At 34.6% G+C, this 23,433-nt stretch overlaps 3 protein-coding genes across 3 annotated transcripts; 2 read left to right on the forward strand and 1 right to left on the reverse strand.

Annotated features, from left to right (window-relative positions):
• Positions 1–1,785: 1,785 nt before the first annotated feature.
• On the forward strand, positions 1,786–4,354 carry LOC136809854 (2-aminoethylphosphonate--pyruvate transaminase-like). Its single transcript, XM_067066409.1, has 4 exons — positions 1,786–1,947; positions 2,106–2,416; positions 2,646–3,133; positions 3,466–4,354. The coding sequence occupies exons 1-4, from the start codon at positions 1,836–1,838 to the stop codon at positions 3,773–3,775; spliced, it is 1,221 nt and encodes a 406-aa protein (XP_066922510.1). The 5' UTR covers positions 1,786–1,835; the 3' UTR covers positions 3,776–4,354.
• A 1,561-nt stretch (positions 4,355–5,915) lies between these two features.
• On the reverse strand, positions 5,916–12,506 carry LOC136809855 (fibrous sheath-interacting protein 1-like). Its single transcript, XM_067066410.1, has 2 exons — positions 12,169–12,506; positions 5,916–7,162 (listed from the first exon to the last, which is right to left on the reverse strand). Exons 1-2 carry the CDS (start codon positions 12,407–12,409, stop codon positions 6,105–6,107), a joined length of 1,299 nt encoding a protein of 432 aa, XP_066922511.1. The 5' UTR covers positions 12,410–12,506; the 3' UTR covers positions 5,916–6,104.
• Positions 12,507–12,722: 216 nt separating this feature from the next.
• Positions 12,723–22,300, forward strand: LOC136809856 (kelch-like protein 28). The gene is made up of 5 exons (XM_067066411.1): positions 12,723–13,881; positions 14,303–14,458; positions 19,676–19,725; positions 21,137–21,377; positions 21,708–22,300. The coding sequence occupies exons 1-5, from the start codon at positions 12,924–12,926 to the stop codon at positions 21,983–21,985; spliced, it is 1,683 nt and encodes a 560-aa protein (XP_066922512.1). The 5' UTR covers positions 12,723–12,923; the 3' UTR covers positions 21,986–22,300.
• Positions 22,301–23,433: the final 1,133 nt, after the last annotated feature.

Genomic DNA, 23,433 nt, shown 5'->3' on the forward strand with positions numbered 1-23,433 from the left:
CCGTCAAAAAGTGTTTGATCAGCCGCACCAATATTCAGTTTATAGAAGACGTGTTCGTAAACACAACACGTGCTCATTAAAAGATGGTTGATTGAAAATGGTGAAAAATGGGGGAGTTTCTTAATAGTGTTTACTAGTGTTTGTTTTAAACTTCCTATTGTCTAGAGATTGTTGTGTAAATCAGAAAGAATATAGAGTATGGAAGACGTTGTTGAGATGTGGTCATGGGAGCTCATTGCTGCTCATATTTTAAGTAGCAGAGGGGGATTTTGATCAAAATTTCTAGGTCAGAATGATATAAATTTTGGCCCCCTCTCCTGCCTGCCCCTGCCTAAGCCTACCTGGTGGAGATCCTTGCTATGATTTTTTTATTCATATACTGTTAGCGAAATGAATAGCATAATCAGGGCTGAGAATTTAAAAGTTTCAAATTTCCTGGCCAAACAACGCACGTTGTCGTTGATACTGGTTGATAAAGAATCTACCGTAGCTTCGTGTAATGTCAACAGTTCGACATATACCTTCAGTAGTTGTCTAATTCTATGTGGTCAACTATCAACTATCTGGTCTGCAAAGTAGTTACAGGTAGTTAGAGTGTTTTTTTAAACAGTTTATTTCAGAAGGTTTTATCTATAACATACATATTAAAGACCAGATATAGTTGCCACACTCACTTCCAACAAAAACAAAAGAACAAGAACAAAAATAAGGGATGGTTTTTTTTTAGCAAAAATTTTTTCTCTTTTGATCCAAAAATACCTGGGAGACTAACAAAATCATTCACATGGCAAATCTAAAATATTAAAATATATATCTGACAAAGACAAAGCAGACTCTTGATCAAACTGATGGGAAAAATGTATAACTTAGGGGCTGAATTTTGCCCATTCAGTTCCAAAAATACAGTCAAAATTTGGTCTGTCAGGATCTAAACTTTTCGTGGTACAGGGCCTATTTTTCCAAACCCCATGAAATGCTCTTTATCTTCTATATACCTCTAGAATTCTCTTGTTCTTCTATAGCCTAAAATGTAAACTTGCTGTAAAAAGAACAATCCATAGTAAACAATAAACTAAATGTCATGAGCCTGCTTTGCTGCTACATTTTCTTAGTATTATTTCTGCTTTTTATTTGTAAATTCTTGTCATTTTTGTAATTATACTTCCTCTTTCAAAACAACAAATTCTGACAGGTCTTGTGTAATGTTTACATTAGATTTAAAATTTCTGTAAACTTTGTTTTTGAATTGCATCATCAATCATATCTCATATTTCAGTCTGTTGTGTTCTTATCACACAATATCATAAGTTCGACTTATTCTTAGAGAGCCTTTTTTTAGGTAAAGAGCATAGTCCAGATGAAATCATTATTTAGAAGGCTCATAAAATATATATCACCTAAAAACTAGAAGTTGTAACAAACACTTGAAACACTACAATATTAGATTCTATTTGCTTTAATTGCTTCTTAAACCTATATAACTTTGTATCCCTAATGAGCATCCCTTGGATTTCATCCTATGCAAAAAACGAAAATGAAAGTTCTTAAAAAGTCATAAAAAACAGAAAATCATAAAAAATAGACCCCATATTTGCTCTTTTTCGTTATATTAAGAATAATCAAGCCAAAAGGGATAAAATGAACGGAATAGGTGCCTCATGGATAAGATCATAGGTTCTATTCTCAATGCCAATGAAAGAGATTCCAAGGAATTCCATGGAAACCCATTTGTTTTATGACATCAGGTTGTATCTGGGAAAGTTCTGAACTAGCAACTATTTGCTAGTGTTAACAAAATAATTACAGATTCGTTGTATTTCAGTTGAAAATCCAAAATGTCACTGTTGGCACGTCAATCAAGTAAACTTTTGAGGTTAGCCTCAACCCGAGCTTTTCAAAAGCAAGCAATCCAAGTCTCTGCACTCTCGACAAGCTCTGCAAGATTGGGTGAGTAATCTTATTCACTTTACCTCGTGTTAACTTCTAAATATTTTTTACCTAGTTTTTTGCTGTATATAACTCTTTGCTTCAGAATCAGTCTATTTATAAATTTCTGTTCTGTATCCATGCTTTCATTTTTGGTAATCAGCAATAATCATTTTTAGACAAAAAGTTGTTTACACCTGGTCCACTTGGTGTCAATCATGAAACAAAAACAGCAATGCTGAGAGATCTTGGTTCTAGAGATGTTGAATTTATGAACACAGTCAAATACATCAGACAGCGTGTTTTAGAGGTTGCTGGAATTTCAACAGATACTTATACTATGGTCCCAATGCAAGGGAGTGGTACTTTTGCTATAGAAGGTGTCATCCAGACAATGATTCCACGTCAAGGTGGCAAGTTGTTGATTGCCACTTCTGGTTCTTATGGTCTGAGAATGGAACAAATTGCTAAATATTTGGATATTGAAACGGTAAAAGTCAAGTTTAAAAGAAAGAGAAAAAGAAAAACCTTTTCAGCTTGAAGAGCTCTCTTGATAAAATATCAATACTCTAATGCATTTGAAACCAGACTAAACGTAACCTATAATTTGTAAAAAATCACGGAAGAAACACACATCTCTCAAATATTAATATTGTTGACTGTTATTGTTGCTTTGTTTTTCTTTTTTTGTCATCACAATATTTTGTTTCTCTATTCAGACTTTGTTGAAATTCAACGAAGATAAGAAAGTGGACGTATCAGTGGTAGAAGAGGCTTTGAAAGCTGATCCATCCATCACTCACGTCTCAATGGTGCACTGTGAAACCTCTTCAGGAGTTGTCCACCCTGTTGAAGAAGTTGCCTCGATGGTGAAGAGAGTCTCCCCTAATGCTGTCTTTTTCATTGATGCAATGAGCAGTTTCGGAGGCGTTCCTTTAGAAGTTTCGAATATTGATTTTCTTGTTACATCAGCTAATAAGTGCTTGGAAGGTGTCCCTGGGTTTGGTGTCGTCATTGCACGAAAAGACAAATTAATGGAGTGTAAAGGAAATTCGAGAAGTTTGAGTTTGGATGTTTATGAGCAATATTTAGGATTGGAGAGTAATGGACAGTTCCGCTTCACACCACCAACGCATACTATTTTGGGGTTCAAGAAAGCTGTTGAATGTTGGGAGCAAGAAGGAGGTGTTCAAGGCCGATCAAATAGGTTTGTTATAAAGCTTTATACTGCCTTGTACATTTTACTCTATTATTAATGTCAGGGATGTCAGCTTTCTCTAAATCAATCTGCTATTCATTATGCTTAAAACGGCTTGAAGAATGATAATGAGATCACGTCATTGAAGCTACACATTTCTCAATACTTGATCCGATAATTGAATTAGCTGCAAAAAAAGTTCCATTCCATTAATATGTCTGTGATCTAACTTGTACTTTCGTATATTTGTAAGAAAACTCAAACTCTCCATTCGTTATGAAATTTGAAACCTGACCTATAACATATGCCATGCCACTCAAAAAAGTCATCTCTGTTTTCAGGTATCAAGAAAATCGACGAATTTTGCGAGAAGGGATGGCTAAAATGGGCTTCAAAGAATTTCTATCAAGCGATCACACCGGTTATATTATCACATCCTTTTTCTTTCCTCAAAACCCTAATTTCGATTTCGTCAAATTCTACACCCGTCTGTCCGACATGAATATGGTCATTTATCCCGGAAAGGTTACGGAAGCTGACTCGTTCCGTATCGGAAACATTGGTGATCTTCATCCGAAGGATATGACAGAGCTTTTAGTTTGTATCGAAACAGTTTGCCAGGAAATGGGACTTTCTCTACCTTTACAATAAAACGTTGGAATTAAACCAACAAAAAAACCTTATCTGCCAACTTATTCCTGGTCGGATTTTAACTTTTGGGGTTGTATTATATTGGTTATGAAGACTAACAATCAACATACATGGGCTGGATTAACAATCGACGGACAGGGATGTTCTATTTATCTTTCTTACCACAGTTGGGATGAAAATTATATTTAAATTACCTCAAAAGGAAATATTTAAATCAAGGGGGAGGTAAATTTTTTTATTATTTCTTTTTACGGATATTTTGTTCTGTTTTGTCTAAACGCATTCACCGTTTTTGAGGTTTTGGAAGATTTTCCAGTTTTCAAGCTTATCGAAGCGATTTTTTATATAACTTGTCTGGCATTTATTGTCTTTCAAAGCTTGGCATTAATTGTCGTTCGAGACCTCTAGTTGTCTTTAGAAAAGGTTTTCTCTTGGTATTTTATTTTTGTATTATTTACAATTATGTAATGTTGATGTAGTGTTTCTTATTTGTGGTGTAGTTTTTGTTTTTATCTTGGTGTGTATATCATATTTGTCATAAATTCGTTTTGTTTTGAAACATGAAACTTTAGCATGCAATCACTTCCCGAAGAGTTAGATTTATGATGGGTACCTAAATTTGTGTGAATTTGTCTTGTAGAAAAGGTCTACTGTAACCACGAGAAAGAAGATCCCTAAATTTTCGAGGGAAATGATTGCTTAAATTAAATCGGATTAACTTTCGCCAGATTAAATTTCGTAATTTCGCGAATTTTGTCAATCGCGAAAACGCGTGAGATTCCTGACTCGCGAAATTAAATCCACCACAAAATCTTTTTAAAATCGCATTTTCGGCGGAGAAACCAGTCCAAAGTTTCCATTTGTGGCAAAAAAATGGCTTTTTCAGCTGTTTTCAGGCTTATTTGCGAAATTAAATTAATGCGAAATTTTTCAAAACTCGTGAACTCCCGAAATTAAATCCAGAAAATTTCGCGATTTTTTATGCTCGCGAAATTTAATCTCGCGAAATTTAATCCGATTAACTTTTTGGGGTCGTGACCAAAGGTCTTGTCAGCAAAAAAATCTTTAACTTTCTTGAGATGCGGGGTGCTGATGTAGTACCATAATTTTTGGCAAATAAACTAAATTTTCTGTCCAAGAAAAATCTTGATTATTTCGTTCCCGGTAAGGTAACAAATGGTTACAAATCTAGGACGAAATAGTTTCAAACAGATTTTTTTGATTCAGGCTATTTTCCATTCGCACCTTCCGTCCGAGAGACGAGGATTGTGAGCAATAAAAATTTTTTAGGGTCCAAAATTAAGGAAAAAAGCCTTTTTGGAATGAGGTAACTTTCCAGTAAAAACAGTGGACCCTTAGGTCAAAAACCTATTATAGTCGTAAAAATTCTAAATCGAGAATCCTATCCAAAGAAAGAATGCCAAAAAAGATACCGTCACTTTACAATAGTTACAAAAGTGGGCTTCTTCGTTTTCACAGACGAAGTCGGGTGCGAAAAACACTAACCTTACCCCCCTGGAAATGAAACTAATGTTGCACATCTTCCCATACAGCCAGGTTATAACCACGAGCAACAATACTGCCAATCCAAAATACTTGTTTGTAGTCTTCCAGGTACGCTAACTTGGAAATTGTAATTACGAAAACACAAAAAAGGTAAATATAGCCTAAAATCAGGCTATTTAAGCAGAATAAGGGACCTTCTCTTTGAAAGCTGAAAAATTTCGCAAAAATTTACAAACGGCGGGGGCCCCTAATAAGGTTCGGAGGGGATGGAAAATTTTCGAATATTTGGAATTGGAACCTAAGAGTAGACATATTCCAGCTTTATGAACTCATAAAAAGATTTTCAACGTGGCTCTCTCTTGAAAGCCAACTCAAACAAATTCGAAAGATTAGGTGTTTGATGTTGACGATATTAACAACATGTAAACACAATAAAAAATATTTGTCAATCTTAAAAACCATCTATTCAAACACTCGTAAGTCTAAAATCAATTTCTAGATTATAATAATACGACAATTATAATAAACATATACAGTAGTTACATAATACATGATTCATGATTCTCATGTTATGAATGGAAAATCATCCAAGTAGTTTTTATACATACAGTATGTCCGAAAAATACGGAACAGATTTCATACGAAGCAATTTCTTTTCATTTCAAAGAGTTTTTTATAATTTCCAAGTCATTGTATTCAATATTAAAAAAAAAATGGTCGGATATAATGTTCTATGACAAAGACAATCGAATAAAAATTTCACTCTTTATAAATTCTGTCCATACTCGGTACACTGTATGTATACAATATTTTATGTAAGTCATCAGTCGTTCTGTGAAATCACACTCTCTCTTGGATCGTAAGATTCATCTATGGAGACATCGGTACAATTCTCATCACCTTCGAAACAAATTTCAGAATTCGTTCGAACACTATCACAAATACTTCTAGAATCTGAAGTCATTCGAGAATCAACATTCAAAAGTGATCTCAGCAAATCTGGATCGATTTTCTCATAAGTGGGTGAGTCTGCAGTCAAACGAAGTTGTTGTAGTTTTTCTTCGATCGCGTTTAACCGCTGCACCATGTTTCTCTGATCATGGCCTTCGTTTAGAACTTTCTCGCCACATGCCGCAAGACCTTCAACTGATGTAAATTCTTCATCAAAACGAGTTGACGTCATACTGGAAACCGTGGTTTGGCTCTCACTTAACATAGCCGAGTTATACTCTTCCTCTGAGAGAAATTCTTTCAATTGCAAATCGATATCTTCGATCAATTTTTGATCGTTAATAGAAAATCGAAACCCGTCGTCCTTAATCGCGGGCGTCGAGAAAGGGTTTTCCCCGATCAATAAATCAGTATCATCAGATAGCAATTCTTCAAGTCTCTTTCTCTCTTCATCTGTCAAGGCAACAGTTTCATTGAAATGAGAAGCTAGATGAATATTTCGTCTAATAAAGTCCGTCTTGTTTTTATCCTTTTTGCTTTTTTTCTCAGTGTTTGAATCATCTTCTACATCTTCGCTCAGATCGTTGCTTTGTGAAGAAGAGTTGCGTTTCTCATAAAATTGACTGTCAATTTGAGTGCTAAAAATTTGGTTTGTGAAATCATCATCACAGTCTTCATTAGGTTTTAAATCAGTTGCAGCACACAGGGAAAGTAATTGTTGTGAACCCACTATATTCTCTAAACCTTTTTCTTGAATTAACGTTTGGATTTGTGTTTGGAAATCTCTTTCAAGAGCAAACCTCTCTCGTTTTACTTCTCTCTCCTTTTCAATTTTATCGGTCAGTATTTTGTCAAGCTTTTCAATCTTCTTTAGACCTTTTCGAATTTTCCTTTCCAACTCTGTTTCTTCTTTTTTCGATGCAGTTGTATCTGAAAATGAATTATATACAAACGGTTACTTTTCAAAATCCCTTTGTGTTACCTTGAGCTACCTGATCGGCCTTTTTTACAGTTTGAGAAAACTACTTTGCAGAGATATGGATAAAAATATTTCCTCTGAAACAGCCAAAATGACATTCATTAAAAAAGATAATATTCAGTGTATAATCTGGTATAATTCATCTAGGTTCTCCTGTACAATATTCGAAAAATTAATTACCAGGTTCTCGTGCACGATACCCAAATCTGCCCAAATAGTTAATGATAACATGACACCCCAAATTCGAAATATTGTTATTCGTTAAGCTCCTGTTTTCGAAGAAGCTTTCAAACTTTAAGTCCCTTAATTCTTATTCGCATTGAAAATATAAAATAAAATCTTGCAGTATTTTGATACATAAAATTTGAAAACCACAATTTTCGTCAGAATACCAAAATTTTACATATACCTTAAAATTCTCAACATCCTCTCAGGCTTTCTTTTATTTGTTTTTATAATTCAATCATGTAAGATTTTTATATGACTATCATTGTATTTTTATATGTAGCGAGAATGGGCCTTCGGGCCTGATGTTACTTAAATCATGAACATATAAACGACTGGACATCTATCTTTTATTGTCTCTTTGAAGCGAGCTTCGTTGCCGCCTGTATTTCAAAATTGATATGAAAAATCCGACAACATTCCGTCATAATTTTATTTTTTTGAATTATTTAGGTAAAAAGATTGATAGAGCTTGAACGTTACTACTAATGCACAAAAAATTATTTTCGTTTGTAATATAGTAGGGGGAAATTTGTTCGTTTTTTTGAGGTCGCTCGAATTTTTTAGTCAAAGCACTTGTTATACATTTTTGGAAAGCTAAGGGGTAGGGGAATCAAAATAACTTGGGTGCCAATTTTTTTTCGGACACTTGGGTGTGATTTTCGGACAAATACGACGGTCTCAGGCAAAAATCATTAGGTGAAAAATTAATGAAAATTTTAGCTTGAGAAAATGGAGACCGGTTGTATATTTTTGGAAAGCTCTCAAAAAATTAAGTTTAATGATATATTGCGAGTATAGGTGATTTCTTTACCTAACTCGAGATATTAATCCTTGAAAACAGTGTTTTTCAGTGTTTTTCAGCCAGAAACAGCTGTTTTGTCCAGTTTTTGCGCTTTCGGAAGCTCAATATCTCGAGTTAGGTACTGAAATCACCTATACTCGCAATATATCACTAATCTTAATTTTTTGAGAGCTTTCCAAAAATATACAACAGGTCTCCGTTTTCTCAAGCTAAAATTTTCATTAATTTTTCACCTAATGATTTTTGCCTGAGACCGTCGTATTTGTCCGAAAATCACACCTAAGTGTCCGAAAAAAAATTGGCACCCAAGTTATTTTAATTCCCCTACCCCTTAGCTTTCCAAAAATGTATAACAAGTGCTTTGACTAAAAAATTCGAGCGATTTTACAAATTTCCCCCTACTAATATATTTTATCAACATTTTCAACTCTGAAATGCAGAATTTTAACTGCGTGTACTTATACTTTTGAATCCCTTTTGTCACTCCTATAATTTTTTTCCATGACTTGAAAAAAATAGCTTTCCCAAGTCGAGAGCCCGTGTACTAAGAATATCGAAATTAAATTAGAATGTGACACTCTCTAAAATTATTCGACACTTTTAAGTCAAAATTTAGGAATATTAGTCGGAGTTTTGACAAGCTGACGATGATTTTGCCACTGTTATCTTTGTTATGATATAGATAAAAGACTTGAGAAGAGTAGAACAACAGAGACTTTTGTCGAAGTTTTGACGTTGTTAGCAAGGTATTCCCAAGTGGCATATCATCAAAATCTATTGTTTCATTTTATACTTTCAACGAGGCGGCAACGAAGCTAGTTGTGTTATCTTCAAAAAGACAAAGGAGATGGATGTCCAGTCGTTTATATGTTCATGCTTAAATATATAGATAGATAGATAGAAATCGAATTGACAAGCAACAAATGAATGATGATAATAAAATATACTGTGAGGTCGAGTTCTTACATTCTACCTACTACATAGATTTTTTTTTCTGCAAATAAAATAAAATCAAAAGGTTTTGAACTAAGATTTCTAAAGTGTAAATGAGTACTCTCGGGTACCTAATGCTAATGCTGCCCCCGCTAATTAATTTTTCGAAAATTTTCCACCCAGGACATTTTTATTCCAACCCCCCCCCCTTAATAATTTTGGGAAAATGTTTTTGAAAGTTCCCCTCTTTAGTCCTAATTCTGCTAATTAGCCTCTTTTTCAAAAATTTTCCACCCAGGACATTTTTATTCCAACCACTCCCCCGCTTATTAAGTTTTGAGAGTTTTTCCAATCCCCCCACTTATTCCAATCCCCCCGGCTACTAGGTACCCAAGAGCAGTCTGAGACAAAATAGCTCACCATCTTAATAACTTTCTCTGGAATAATGTTTCTCAAATTTACTTCGTAATAAGCCTATTCCTAAATTACCTAGACCTTTCTATGTTTGGTTTTTTGCACAAACCCCTGTAACTATGAGCAAGCACCCCGTTGCTAAGATGTTGGCTTGAAATCGAAAATGAAATCACTCAAAATTAATGAAAGTGAAATCGGCCCGCAATCCGCATCCTGTAATCTTGATACGACAAGCACTTCAAAAATCCATAACATTAGACATAAACTCAAACTGAAAAATCACCAGCGAAGGTAAAAAAATAATCCTTATTCAGCTGACGGTAAATTATTCTCCTCTGAATAAAACTGCCAAATGATCAAATCACTGAACCCCCCGATTTACAGCGGTTTTTACTGACGTGTTTGGCTTGACCTTGCATATCAAAGCGGGGGTTTTAATATCTTTTTGCACGGGAAAGAATGTGTGACGTCATAATACTGCTTTCAGTTTGCGTGTTTTGAAAGTTGATGTGTTTATTCCGTCTTTGTGGAATTTTTTAATGACATGACAACAGAATATGCTGCTATGTCTTTAAGAAATAATTTATTTTGCTGCTTTTCTTGTTCTGTAAATATTTCTTTTTTGATTAAGAAATTCCATCTTTTATTGTTCTAAGGGGCCACTCACATATTTATTTCCCCACACTTAGCATCATTCCGATGCTATAGGGTGGGTGGGTTAGATCGAGTAAGATAGACTAAGAAAATCTACTAGAAATTTAGATTTTCGAGGCCCAACTATAATTTTCATACTTATTATTTTTCTGGTAGCAGCCTCTTCATTTGTCAAGATTCAACAAAACGTCAAATTTGTCTCTTTTTCACGACATCGAGAATAAACCGGCATAGTAAAATGCCGGAGATGCTCATTATGTTAAAAAAGTTTGGGGCTTTTTTCCCCGCGCCATAACTTATGCGGGTCTGGGAACTAATTCATATAAAATTCATATACCGAAATAACTACTCGGAAAACAAGCGAAATGTACCAAGCAACTTCTCTGGCAGTGAAACGTCAATACCCGAAGTGAGAAAGAACGAAAATGGTTTCATCGATTTTCGGTATGTTTCATAATATGACGCTAGGGTAGGGGATGGGTGGGTTTTTTAATTAGCGACAGAATGACGCTGCATATTTGTGATGTTAGCTTTTTTAGGCTTATGCAAATAAAAGGATAGGAGAAGAAATAGAAAAAAACGTTGGAAAAATCGATATGTGAGTGGCCCCTAATGATTATAATATTTCTTTATAAGATGCTTTGTTGTCTTTTTAATCTTTGTTAATGTTTTGCATATTTTCCAACTATATCCAACCACAGCTTTATCATTTCTGTATTTTTGCATACAATTCAAAATGGGGAATGGAAAGACGAAAAGGTCTATTTAAAGTCAAAAGACACTTTTCAAAGAATACAAAATAATACTAAAAATGGTAAAATTTCAACATTTACCGTGAGTGGTCTTAAATCCGACAGCCCTGCTTAAATCTGATGGGGTCTTCAAAGATACAAACTAAAATAAAAACAGACTTTTCGCAGTGACGCAATGAAGATACCAAAGTGTCTACTATTAAACTGAGAGATTTGATACTGAACCATGAACCATGAAAATAAAAATAATTGCTTCTTATACAAAACATAATTTTTTATTACAAAATTGTTAACATTTTAATTTAAACACGAGCACGGATTCAGAATAATAGAGGTAATTATTTTTACAACTCACACTTTTTTGACCACATTATATTAAAATTGACATCTTTACATTATAGTCATCTTGCTAGATGTTTTGTTTCGAGAGTTCTTGCAATAGTTCATTGTTCAACTTGGAGAAGGAATGTTTGTAAAAACATTTTTTTTCATAGCAGCTATTTGGGGGTCGGATTTAGGCAGGGCTGTCGGATTAAGGACCACTCACGGTATAACATTAAAAAACACACATAAAAAAATGGTCAGAAATTGAAAAGACAAAATTAAATTCCAGACTGTGTCACGAACTTGTTTGATTGCATTGGACGGCAATCACAAATATCTTCATTTCCCGTCCTTGTTGGGTCTAAAAAGTGAGTCTGTCAGTCGGTCGGTCGGTCGTAAAAAATTTTGGGTTTTCTTACCTCCATCATCCTTTTTTGGAGTGTATTCTTGAAGGAAACTACCAGCCAGCCAGCAGCCAGTAGCCAAAACAACTGCGTGTGTTATGGGTGATTTCAAATTATGACCTTTGAACACTGTGACCTCCAACCAAAATGAATGGTGCATGTAATGATAAACAAAGCTAAAATGCTGTGAATGCGCTAGAAATCACTCGCAAAAAATCGGCAATTAATAAAATTTTTGAACGAAGGAAAGAAAAAGTCCAAAAAAATTTACCGACTCACCGACTCAATTCTACTCAATTTTCAAGAGTCGGTCGGGCGATGCGAAACAAAGATATTTGTGATTGCCGCCTTGACACACACACCGTAGTGCGTAGACGGTCGGTTTTATACCGAAGAGTTTGTAAAAGTAGTTCTCCCAAACGACTATTGAAAAGGTCTTATATTACCATTTGTATCTTTTTTCACTTCCTTGTCTGCAATGGATGTAGATGATCTGCAGACAGCTTCCTCTACTTCTGAAAAATCATTGGTATCGTCATGTTGTTCAACAACTTCAATTTCAAGTGGAGTAGTGACATCACGCAAGTCTGGGGGGAGAACTTCGAGTCCAGAGGAAAAACTTCCACGAATACTTCTTGTGATACTTGAAGGTCTGCTTCTTTCCCCTGAACTTGGCCGAGAAAACATTTCTTTATTGGAATAATTCGAGATAAGTTGACAAAAAAGTTGGACACCAGAAGGTACAAAAAATTTGACCCTTTGATTCTGATTTGTGAAGCTACCATTTACCTATGTTTTTCCGTGATTTCATTCACCAAAACAAACTTGCCATTTATGGCAATTGTAAAATTTGTAGTAAGTGTGGCCAATGATAAACAAATGCTGAATTTAAATACTGATCTTTTGGGTTGTATTTTTACATCTGAAATTAGCTGACGCTTAATCGGTTAGGATAATTCTTTATTCTCGGAAATAAACCAAAACAAAAATTTTTGCAAGCAACATTTTGAATTAGAGCAATGATGCAGACAGCACAAACACAAAGAAACGAGAAAGAAGCTGATTAAATAACTATCCAAAAGGACTGAACAAACTATGCAATGGTTTTTCAAGGAATGTTGAATTGAGGTATATGTTATGAACCCTTATAAATTGTTTTGCTTGCATCATTTTCCATAAAAATTGTTACTCATTTGTCATCATGTTCATTGATCAAACACACTCACAATTTTTGCTTAACGGACTCTCTTTATTACGCCAAGATGAAGAATTATGTGATGTGGAATTGAGAGCTGGTGATACAAAAGTATTTGGCCATAAAGTTGTTCTTGCAGCTATAAGTGATTATTTCAAGGCAATGTTCACTGGTAGAATGGAGGAAAGTTTTGTGCGAACTGTGTTCCTCCATGACATCGATGAGAAAAGTGTTGCTCATTTGGTGGACTTTGCTTACAGTGGGCATATCAGTATAAATATAAACAATGTTGAATCATTATTGATATCAGCCAATATTTTACGTGTTTCAAAAGTTATAAAAGCATGCTCAGATTTTCTAGTAAGAAATCTTCACCCCTCAAATTGTTTAGGATTTTTAGAATTTTCAGAGAGACTATCACTTTATGAATTACAAAAACTATGTATGAACTTTTCAGCTGAACATTTTACTGAGCTTGTAAACTATGAGGAGTTTTCATATGCTAGCATTCAAACAATAAAAGACATTATTGTACACAAACATCTGAATATTACTTTTGAAGAGGACATTTTGGATTTTATTGAAAAATGGGTTTTATTCGACAAAAAGAATAGAATGATTTACTTTGATGAGCTTTTTGATGAAGTTAATCTATCCATGCTTAGTATTCAATCTCTGGTGGCTTTACTTACACGATCTATGAAAATGAGAAGTGACATTACAAACTTAAAATTACAATATATGCTCAATATGAAGCGTAACCCGCAAAGGCTAGCTGATAAAAATTACCAGAATGGTTATAGACAGAGAAGAGAAAATGACAATGTCATTGTCATGGGTGGAAAAGATAGTTATCTAAGCCCTTCATCAACTGTTAGCAAATTCGACATCAAATCAAACACTTGGAAACCTTGTAGACTCCTCAATCATGCAAGATCTTCTGCAAGTGCTGCATATCTACAAGGTACTTTCTATCATAATTTTTTCTGGAGGGATATTTTGCCCTTTCAAATGATTTATTTGTATGAAAAATCATTGTTTTTTCTTTAACTGTCTTTACTTCCCACCCGATAGGGATGCTAGAACAGTTTTCTGATCATATGATCTTGGTTTAATATAAAATAGACTTTGCATGAAATAGTCTTCATGTTTAGAAAAAGGTAAACGAACTAACCAGAATGATTTAAAAGAAAGAAAGCCACAGTATTATAGATCATTGTTTTCAAAACTAAAAAAAAATTACTTCTAAAATAATTACTACTGTAACAATAGTTAACAAATCAAGAAAACTAAATTTTGATATTGAATAGCTCAATAGCAAAAATAATGTTACAAAAAACATACCTCATAACATACCTCATTTATTTTTATTAACCATTTTTTAGATCACATATATTTGACTGGTGGTATTTGCGAAAACCAAGATGGAAGAGGCTCAACACATACACGATCAGTGTCTTGCTTTACAAACAAATCAGATAAATGGTTCAATATTTCTTCTATGAGCCAACAACGAAGCAGTCATGTCACTATTACTCATGGTAAGGCTCTTTGCTGAAATAGGGTCAACAATCTTTGCGAATGATCTTTATTTGCAGACTACAATGAAAAGGACGAAACTGTGTATTGTATTTAAAGTTCCTTTGGTTGAACCCTGTTATTTTCTGGGTGACCTGATGCACTGACAATTTTTGTAACCCGGCTTTTATACTGCCAGACACTTTGAACTATTCTTTTTGAATATTTCCCCGCTATAAGGGGAAATATTAGTTAAAAAGGCATTTCTCCGATCCTTGGCTACTTACGCCCTTTTTGCGCCCTTTAAGGGGCAATCCGCCACCACATTGCGAAGCTTGTTTTTGTTTTCATTTGCCTTAGTTATTCAGACAAAATCGCACGGATTTACCTTGATGTTACGCGCATGTTTTTGAGTAATCAAGACACGAATAATTCAGATCAAAATACAAGATGGACGAAAATTCACTCTTGGCTTTTTAAAAGTTACAACTCTTTTCTGACGAACAAAAAACATACAATTTTCATCTAATTGTCGACCAATAATTACATGAAATGTGAGGCTAACACTTCAACTGTAATCATCAGTAATTTCAAGAGTTTTTCATCATTGATTACAAAGATATCCATGGATTACCTCTTCCGAATATCAAACCAACCAACTTAAAGCTTTCAGAGACACTTGCTTGACATGAAGAAAACGCTACATCCCCATAACTTTGGACATTAAATGGTTGGCAAAACGGTATTAACATTCTGTTCAGATGTGAAACTGGTTCAAGTTGAAGAATTGATGAGAAAAGTGGGCAGTACGAGAAATATTTGCTTTGGAATACAAACTCTTATGTGGACAATACCTCTGGAACAAGTTATATGGGATTTGTTTACCGAGTGACCCCAAAACAAAGTCTTTAATGCTTGGTTCTTACATTCATGAGGTCAGAGGTTTTGTGGATTTTCTAAACTTTTGAAACTTGTGTGATTGTTTTGGTTGTTTTCCTGACTAAAGACACTTTTGAATGTGTGATTGTTTTCCCTGACTAGAGATATTGTGAGCGTGTATTTAATAAACATATTGCATCTTGGCTTGGAGTATATTTTTGAATGTTTTAACGGCGACGTCATTTCTTGTTTGGATTGTTGTAGTGTTATCTTTTATAGTGCTCCAATGTTTCGTACACGGCAAAAATATGAACCTTGTCTGCTTGAGCAGATTGATTTACATTCTCGACAAAGAAGTCGATAGAAAAACTATTGTCCAATATTTCAGGTTGACATATATTCTTGACAAAGAGGTCGATAGAATAAAGCATCTCCTCTTTTGTGGATTAGATTGGTGTCAAGAGATTCATATCTCAACAAACTTCCACATAAATATAAACATGAAGGTAATCCAAGGTAATTTCAACCAAGCACACGAAATGTGTGAAACGTTCGTTTTTAATCTTAGATTTCTGGCCTCCTCCCCCTGTTCGTTTTCGTTCTCTTTTTGGCTGACCCCCCCCCCCCTCAGCGACGAACGTACTTTTTGAATGGCCCCTTAAAGAAGTCATTGCCAAAAAAATGACAAAACGGTCACAATGCAATTCCTTGACCTTTGCCTTTATGATTCCAATAAAAACTGCTGATTTGGCCTATCCCATTTGTGCTGGTTTCCTTGATTTTTAACAAACTTAGCTTTACTGTTCTTTTGTTATACATTTTTTAATATACATTATATACATATATATATTAATATACATTTTGTGCTTAATCTGAGGTTTACATTCAGTGTAATTTTTAAAACACATGACTACAATATGCAACGTTCCTCACTTTGAATTTTTCTTGGTTTGAACCCTCGTTACGCTCTTTTTTTATAAGAACCATGAAATTTGAGTTAAGCCTAGGCTTGTTCTTATTTTTTCTATTGTCTAGAATAATAGACCAATTGTTTCAGTCTAAGCCTGATTGTTCTTATAAAAAAAGAGTGTATGCTGTTAACCCTTTCAGTACCGAGCCCTTTTTTCTATTTTTTTAGCCTACACTTTTTTATAAGCGTATCGTAATGCCCGAAGTTTTTATCATCTTATCCTGGAGACGAGCTTACTTTTTTAAATACAGTAGAGTCTCCACAACTCGAACCTCTATTACTCGAACGTCTCCTTAACTCGAACAAATTCGTTGGCAGCATGAAAATCTCCTAATAAACTCTTATAAAAAAACCTCCATATATCGAATGTTCCCGTTTCTTGTCTCCATAACTCGAATTTTGTTTTCCTTTCCTGAACTTGAAAAATATAAGCAATCTGATCGGCTAAGAGACAAACCATATTTCTTTTTTGAAAATTTTGATTTTTGGGCCTGGGGTCGAGTTTTCATTTTTTTCAAAATCTTAAACTGCTACAATCAGACCTTTAAATAATAAATAATTCGAAAGTTACTGAAGTCGAGCCCTGTGCGGTGCGCAAGCCTGGACGGCCTCAAGTTGAAACGTTTTTTTTTCTCGATCAGGCAGTCCATCTGCAAGTGTAAGGGGAAATATTTAGTCGCATTTGTGCGAATCTTGTTATGATATAGAAAGGAGGCGGACCTCTTATGCTGAAAAAGCAAGATTAACTAAAAAATTTCCTAATTTTTGTGCTCGCAATGCGCAGGAGGGGGAAAAGGCTATTCTTTCTTTTGTTTGGAAGGAGATATGTTAAGTGATGTCTTTTAATCTCTTTTTTTTTTCAACTCACCACTTTTAGTGCACCACTAAAACTATCAATCATACTTTTCTGATCTTAAATGAAAAGTGATCAAGTAAAACTTATGGGTACAATGTCTGCTGCAATATTCAAGCAGGACAGCATAAACAAGACTTAGTACAACTTTTTGAATTTTTATATTGTTAGAGAGGCACAAGTCATAAGGAAGTTTAACACAAATGACTATTAATGATCTCCAACAGCGTGGTATATGCAGCATTTCTACTGAAATAATTACCTTACTACATAAATATTACTAGGCAAGTATTTAACGGCCTTGAAATTAACACTAATTGTTCTGCTTTTTTTAAGGAAACAGCGGCTGGTTTTAAGTAAGGGGTTTTTTATGACCATGAAGTTTATCAATTCGCGTTAATAAAATGACTAGTAATATTCGTGTAATAAGGTAATATAGTAGTAGCTTAGAAAAAAGGCATGCTTATTCGTGTTGACCAAAATCTGTTTTGATTGAAAACATACTTAGAATATGATCGCTAATAAATGAATGCAACTAAAATATTGTTCTTTGTTAAGATAGCTGTTAATAAAGTTGTTAAAGTACCCTATTTATTGACCGTAATCGCTAGCTTTGAACTTCCGAAAATAGTCAGACATGCATTAGTGACAAGATGCAAGCTTTCAAACTTTATCCCCTTCGGTTATATTACAATAATAACATGCACGTCAGAGTATCTATTTATAGATGACCAAGCTTCTCCTTTTTAATTTATACCTTCTGTCTGTCTGAAGACAGAATTTCGAAAGAAAAATATGATTTTTTCTTTTCGTTTTCATGAAAATTTAATACCTTTTTTTTTTGGATTTATTTCCCCTATCTTGTTTCTTGTTTTTTTTGCGCACGATTTTACAATGTTTAACTTTGTATTCTCTTACAAGTTGCCTATCCAGTCTATCCTCTCTGCTACTAATCTTTCATCACGCGATGGTCTTGTAGGATTTATTAGATGCAATTTTCATGATATTCCGGAAACCAGGGGACAAAAATCCGTTTGCTGAATTCATTTCTTTCTGAATTTTATGAAAGTGATGGCTCCGTCAACGGGTTTAGCGGTTTTCCGCGCTTGTATTTTGATTGATTTTTCGAGAAAGCAATTATTGTACACGTAATGACTTTCTGGACTTATCCACATCACTTAAAAAGACAAAGGATATTTCAGAGATGAGAAGAGAAATATTATATATAATATTGTATAACTTCATAACGTTACGAAAAGGGGCGTGTTTAGGTACTGTCTACCTTTCACCAAATGTATAGCATTTTCATAAACGCTAATTTAAAATTGTTTCTTCTAAAATGTAGTGTAAAATTCAACTTGGTGTTCAAAAAAAAATCCTGAACACATAAAGAACAAATATGAAAGCGGTTCATTCTAAACATAGATCTTTAATTTCTTCTTGTTGGTTTTAAATTACGAAACAAACATAGTATTTTAATCGACATCGATTATGAATACCATAAAAAGTTACAAGAATTAGTTTCTTAATTGACTTCGTGGCTTTTTTAATTAATGAAGAAGGTATTTTTGATGCTGGTCCTATATTCGAATACTTATAAGCCATATTTTGATTTAATATACTTACTTCCATCCCAATCATAGACAAAAGAAGACCTTTCTTTTGACCACTTAGCCTTACATAACAATACTCTCGTTAGACGACTTAACATTTTACACCCATTCAGTACCTTACTGACTCTTAATAAAATTTACTGGAAGTCTTTTGTCAACGTTGGCGCAAATCATAATACAGCGTGTATATGTGTTTTTAGCTTTTCTGTACATCTCTAGTATTTAATGCTGTCTCTGCCCTTTGTTTTTTTCTACTTAATCGGTGGGGTATTTTATATGGACGTACCTCCATTGAGGGACGTTTTTGATTCTTGATATATGATATAGAAACACAGAGGTCAAAAACCGGCTTTTTTGGGTGTTTCCGTTAAAAAATATGACGTCATCTTGACTTACGCATATCAAGAATACCAGGGAAAGTTGTAATTGCAGAACTCGGATTACCTTTCACAGAAGTTGATCTTACAAGTTTAGCTGGAAACAAACTTTAGAGTTTTGTAAAATAAATTCGATAGTTAATTCAAAATCTTGGAATTAACTGATGCAAAATGATATGCGTTTTCCCATTCATTAAGAATCAGAGAGCCCTGTTTAGAGCTGTTGGTAAAAACGCCCTTCTACGTTCACAGAAAAGTTCCCAACTGTCAAAAGTATGAGATTTTTAACCGAGTTGATTTCTTTCTTTTTCTTGGCCGTTTCGCCTCACTTGTCTCCATCGGGGCTTAAAAAATCTTCAGAGTATTAGGGTGTTTTGATGATGTCCCTTTTCTCCAGTACCTAATATACGTCTCGATTATCAATTTTCGAAAATGTCTTCAACTGTCTGCAGAAAAGTCTCTAGTTTCTTTCTTTCTGCGTTGCTAATTGTAAATGTCAAGGAATGCCTTTCGTTATTAATATTTATTATTTCACTTCATTTTCATAGGGAATAAAATTTATGCGATTGGGGGTTATGATGGTCAAATGTCTTTAAAGGTAGGTGAAAATATCAATATTTTTAGACCTTTACTCAGAACGGATCATAGTTTGACGTCATTCAATACAGAAAATCAGAACCTCATTTAAACTTGATAAGCGATATTTTTGTAGTAAAGACGGATAAAGGTTTATATTTTGAAAACCACAAATTTGTCTCCTTGGGAAAATATTCTGAAAATCTTATATAATGTGACATTTAATGAATTGAAAATCTACCCTAGTTAGGGGTAATGCAAATCAATGGCGCTATTTTTCAACAATGTCTCTTTGTTTTAATAAGAGAAAGCCGTGAGGGAAAGGCGAAAATACCCGTTCAAAAATCTTCCCCGCGGAAAAGACACACGAAGTGCTGTTTGTTACGCCCGGGGGGGGGGGCTCTATTCAAAAACGACCATAGGTGGGGCCCAGAATTAGGCCTTTGAAAGCGGACCCTTACAGTGCAAAGAAACTTTTGCAAAATTTGAGCGAAAAAACGACCCTTGCGGTGCATTTTCTTGAAAACTTTTGACCATTTTATGGCAAAATATGTTCAGATTTTCGAAATTTTGCACCCTTAGAGTGCAATCTTTCTCATCTTTGCTGATTTCGACCCCTTACAGTGCACTTTGGGAAGCTTGGAAAGTATACCCTTAAGGGCCGCACGTATGGTAGGTCATTTACCTTGAGTACTCCCCCCCCGGGTTATTACGGTCATGCATTATACCAAATTTGGCGAGTGAGGATAAAATGAAAAAAGAAACTTTTTATGGAAATGTAAATTACATTGTTTTAAAAAGAGGATATTTTAATTTTCATTATTCCCCAAGGGTTTTCAAATTCCTTAATGAGATTCGAATATTCCTCTTCTGCTTTCTAATAATCTAGAATGACGGCGCTGTCCAGTCGCTTAAAAAAGTTGAAATAGAGATGAGGGCTCAGCGAGGATGAAATTTTGGACTATTTTGCTTGATACGACAATTTTTGGAACGTGTTTTTCAAGTGGTTAGATTCCCATCAGGTCGCTGCCACGAAAGCTAAAAGAGTCTCATTGAAATAACTTCTTTTTACAATTCTTTTAAATAATCGATTGTCAATCGAAATTTGCTTCATCGTTAGTATAGGCTCTCACCCGATTTAATTAAAATTACCCCTGTGATATTTTCAAACGCTTATTTACCCCTTTCATTCGCTAAAGTAAGATTTCACCAAGGTCTGCCAAAGTTAAAAAATCATATCATTCGTCATCTAAAAAACTCGTCAAAATTAAGAAAAAAAATTTTCTAAAGTATTTTTGGTGCTTAAAATTTTTTTTCCATAATGTAAGCAAAAGTGACGTCATAGGCTTTTACTATTGAATATTTGATTCGTGGACGAAAACTTTCGCCTCCTATGAACGTTTATACCAGAATTCACCTTTTGTTTCTCTTAGTCTGCAGAATGCTATGACCCTTACACTGACACATGGACCGAAACGGAGAGTATGAACTACCACCGGAGCTCGTTCGCTGCCGTCACCATGGATCAATACATTTACGTGTTGGGAGGACATAACACGTGTACCGTCGAACGATATGATACGTGCAATGCATGTTGGGAATTGATGCCTGCCATGAGCACCAAGCGATTGAATTTCGGAGCAGCCCAAGTCTGTGGTTTTATTTATGTCGTTGGTAGGTATTTTACCTTAATTAAGTAAAATATTTTCTCGCGGTAGCTAAATTTTATGGATTTTTAGGAATTCTTTGATTTTTTGGGTCGCCCCTGTATCATGTTTTAGAATACTTGTGGAACTCTTTTTTGAGTATCATGCTGCTAAGAGAACAAACAATTTACTAAGTAACAGAAATGAAACCATCTGTAAATTGGTACTTTGTGATTCAATTTTGTTATCTAGCTTTATCTTACGTCAGTGGAAGTCAGTACGGTCCAAGAAGGTTACGAACTTGCGATGATAAAGTTCTTTCCATTGATAAATATTTCTGTTTTCTTTCGATGAACAGGTGGTCATGACGGTCGTGAATATCTTCGAAGCATGGAAAGATTCGACCCAGTCTCTAGCGAATGGTCGGTTGTTTGTCCTATGCCGAGCGTGCGCAGCGGTATCGGAGTCACGGCTGCTCAACATGAAATTTTCGTCTTCGGTGGACATAATGGATCACGTTATTTGAGCAGCGCGTACAAATATGATGTTTTTCAAGATAAGTGGACTTCTATACCTGATATGACTACTGCTAGATGTGACATGGCCGTTATTTCGATGGACTCGCCAGAAAATTGAACGTATGTTAATTGGACAATGTTTTGGTGTACAGTGTGTTCCAAAAAAGCGGACAAATACTCAAAACTCAACTGGGTTCAGATTAATTGAACTAAGATTACAATTCTCTGTTCAATCAATAGATATTCAATTCACAAGATGATTGGAATAGGTTTTTGAGATCGAAATTTTGAATATACAAGTCATAAAATTTTGGCATAAATTATGAGGATTTTACTTTATATGAAAATTTGTCCACTTTTTTAGGACACGCTGTATATAGTAGCCTGGGTATCCAGACTCAAAATTTCAGAAGAACTTACCTCAATATACAAAGTTTCTAAAATCTTAGAGTCTGGTGCAACTAAAAAAGTCTGATACAGTTTTGAATGACACAGTCTGTGAGTGAACCCTTGTTGACAGAATCTCAAAACTGTGGAAACCTAGGCAGACACACATAATTACTTACCATAAAACCTCTTTTACAAACTCAATAAACTTTCAAAACTACTTTAAACTATATCCAAACGTCAGCCACATTCATAAAGGCTCCTTTCCATCAGCCATTTTGTTTAGAAATGAACCTGCGTTTTCATTTTCATTTGTTTATCTTTTTTTGCAAGGTCAGCTTTTTCCATAAATTATGCGCGCGCATCGAAAAATATCACAAACCCCGCGAAAATTCTGCTCAGTGACTGGGCGCGTACTGACCAATTAGAGACACTCGCATATGCAGGGACAGATATCCCTGTAGACGAGTTACTTCGACCAGACCGTAAACCAGAGACAAAATATTAAAAAAAACTAGACGGTGAAATAGTTTACGGTCTGGATATCCAGGCTATGTATATAGTTGTTGCCTGATAAGAATTTGGCTTGGGCCTAACTGTTATTGAGACTGGAACCAAGCCACGTGATAATGAGCATAATGCTTATAAAATATGAAGGCTCTGAGTGTCTTAGTGTTTAAAACATAACAGAAGCATTACAACCGATCTTTGGAACAAACTTTCCCCATAGATTGCATGTAGTTAAATATTTGTCACGTAAATTTTCTCTTTACGGTAGACGATTTTCGGATAATATGTAGTAGTTTAGGTGGAAAATATTTTATTGATTTATGGTAATCTTCAATTTCATTATGATTATTTTCTCGATATACGAGGTATTCTTCATTTCAACATAGAGAATTCTCTCCGGAAGAAAACACACAGTGACCATATTTTTGGTCAAAGGGACAAAGTTTAAAGATTAAACACTTTTTATATACCAGATACAGTATGTGGCCCCCAAAACGGTGATCAAATTTGAAATTTCTCTCAAATCTAGAGGAAAAGAAATTTTACAAAAATTTTTGCTGCATGAAAAACTTTAACATCTCTACTTTATTTCCTGGAAGTTCTTTTTCAAAATTTTCAATTTTAAAAATATTTTTCAATCGCTTAAAGATAGGTAGCTTTTTTCTAATG

This window comes from Clytia hemisphaerica, unplaced genomic scaffold (genome assembly GCF_902728285.1).
Source record: "Clytia hemisphaerica strain Z4C2 unplaced genomic scaffold, Clytia hemisphaerica genome assembly, whole genome shotgun sequence".
NCBI classification, from domain to species: Eukaryota; Metazoa; Cnidaria; class Hydrozoa; order Leptothecata; family Clytiidae; genus Clytia; species Clytia hemisphaerica.

Coding starts and splice junctions, on each gene's coding strand:
- LOC136809855 (XM_067066410.1), bottom strand. CDS start 12,409: ATGTTTTCTCGGCCAAGTTCAGGGGAAAGAAGCAGACCTTCAAGTATC. Junction 7,163..12,168: donor AGTGAAAAAAGATACAAATG/GTAATATAAGAC, acceptor ATTCATTTTCAG/ATACAACTGCATCGAAAAAA.
- LOC136809856 (XM_067066411.1), top strand. CDS start 12,924: ATGTTCATTGATCAAACACACTCACAATTTTTGCTTAACGGACTCTCT. Junction 13,882..14,302: donor AAGTGCTGCATATCTACAAG/GTACTTTCTATC, acceptor ACCATTTTTTAG/ATCACATATATTTGACTGGT. Junction 21,378..21,707: donor TGGTTTTATTTATGTCGTTG/GTAGGTATTTTA, acceptor TTCGATGAACAG/GTGGTCATGACGGTCGTGAA.
- LOC136809854 (XM_067066409.1), top strand. CDS start 1,836: ATGTCACTGTTGGCACGTCAATCAAGTAAACTTTTGAGGTTAGCCTCA. Junction 1,948..2,105: donor GACAAGCTCTGCAAGATTGG/GTGAGTAATCTT, acceptor AATCATTTTTAG/ACAAAAAGTTGTTTACACCT. Junction 2,417..2,645: donor AATATTTGGATATTGAAACG/GTAAAAGTCAAG, acceptor TTCTCTATTCAG/ACTTTGTTGAAATTCAACGA.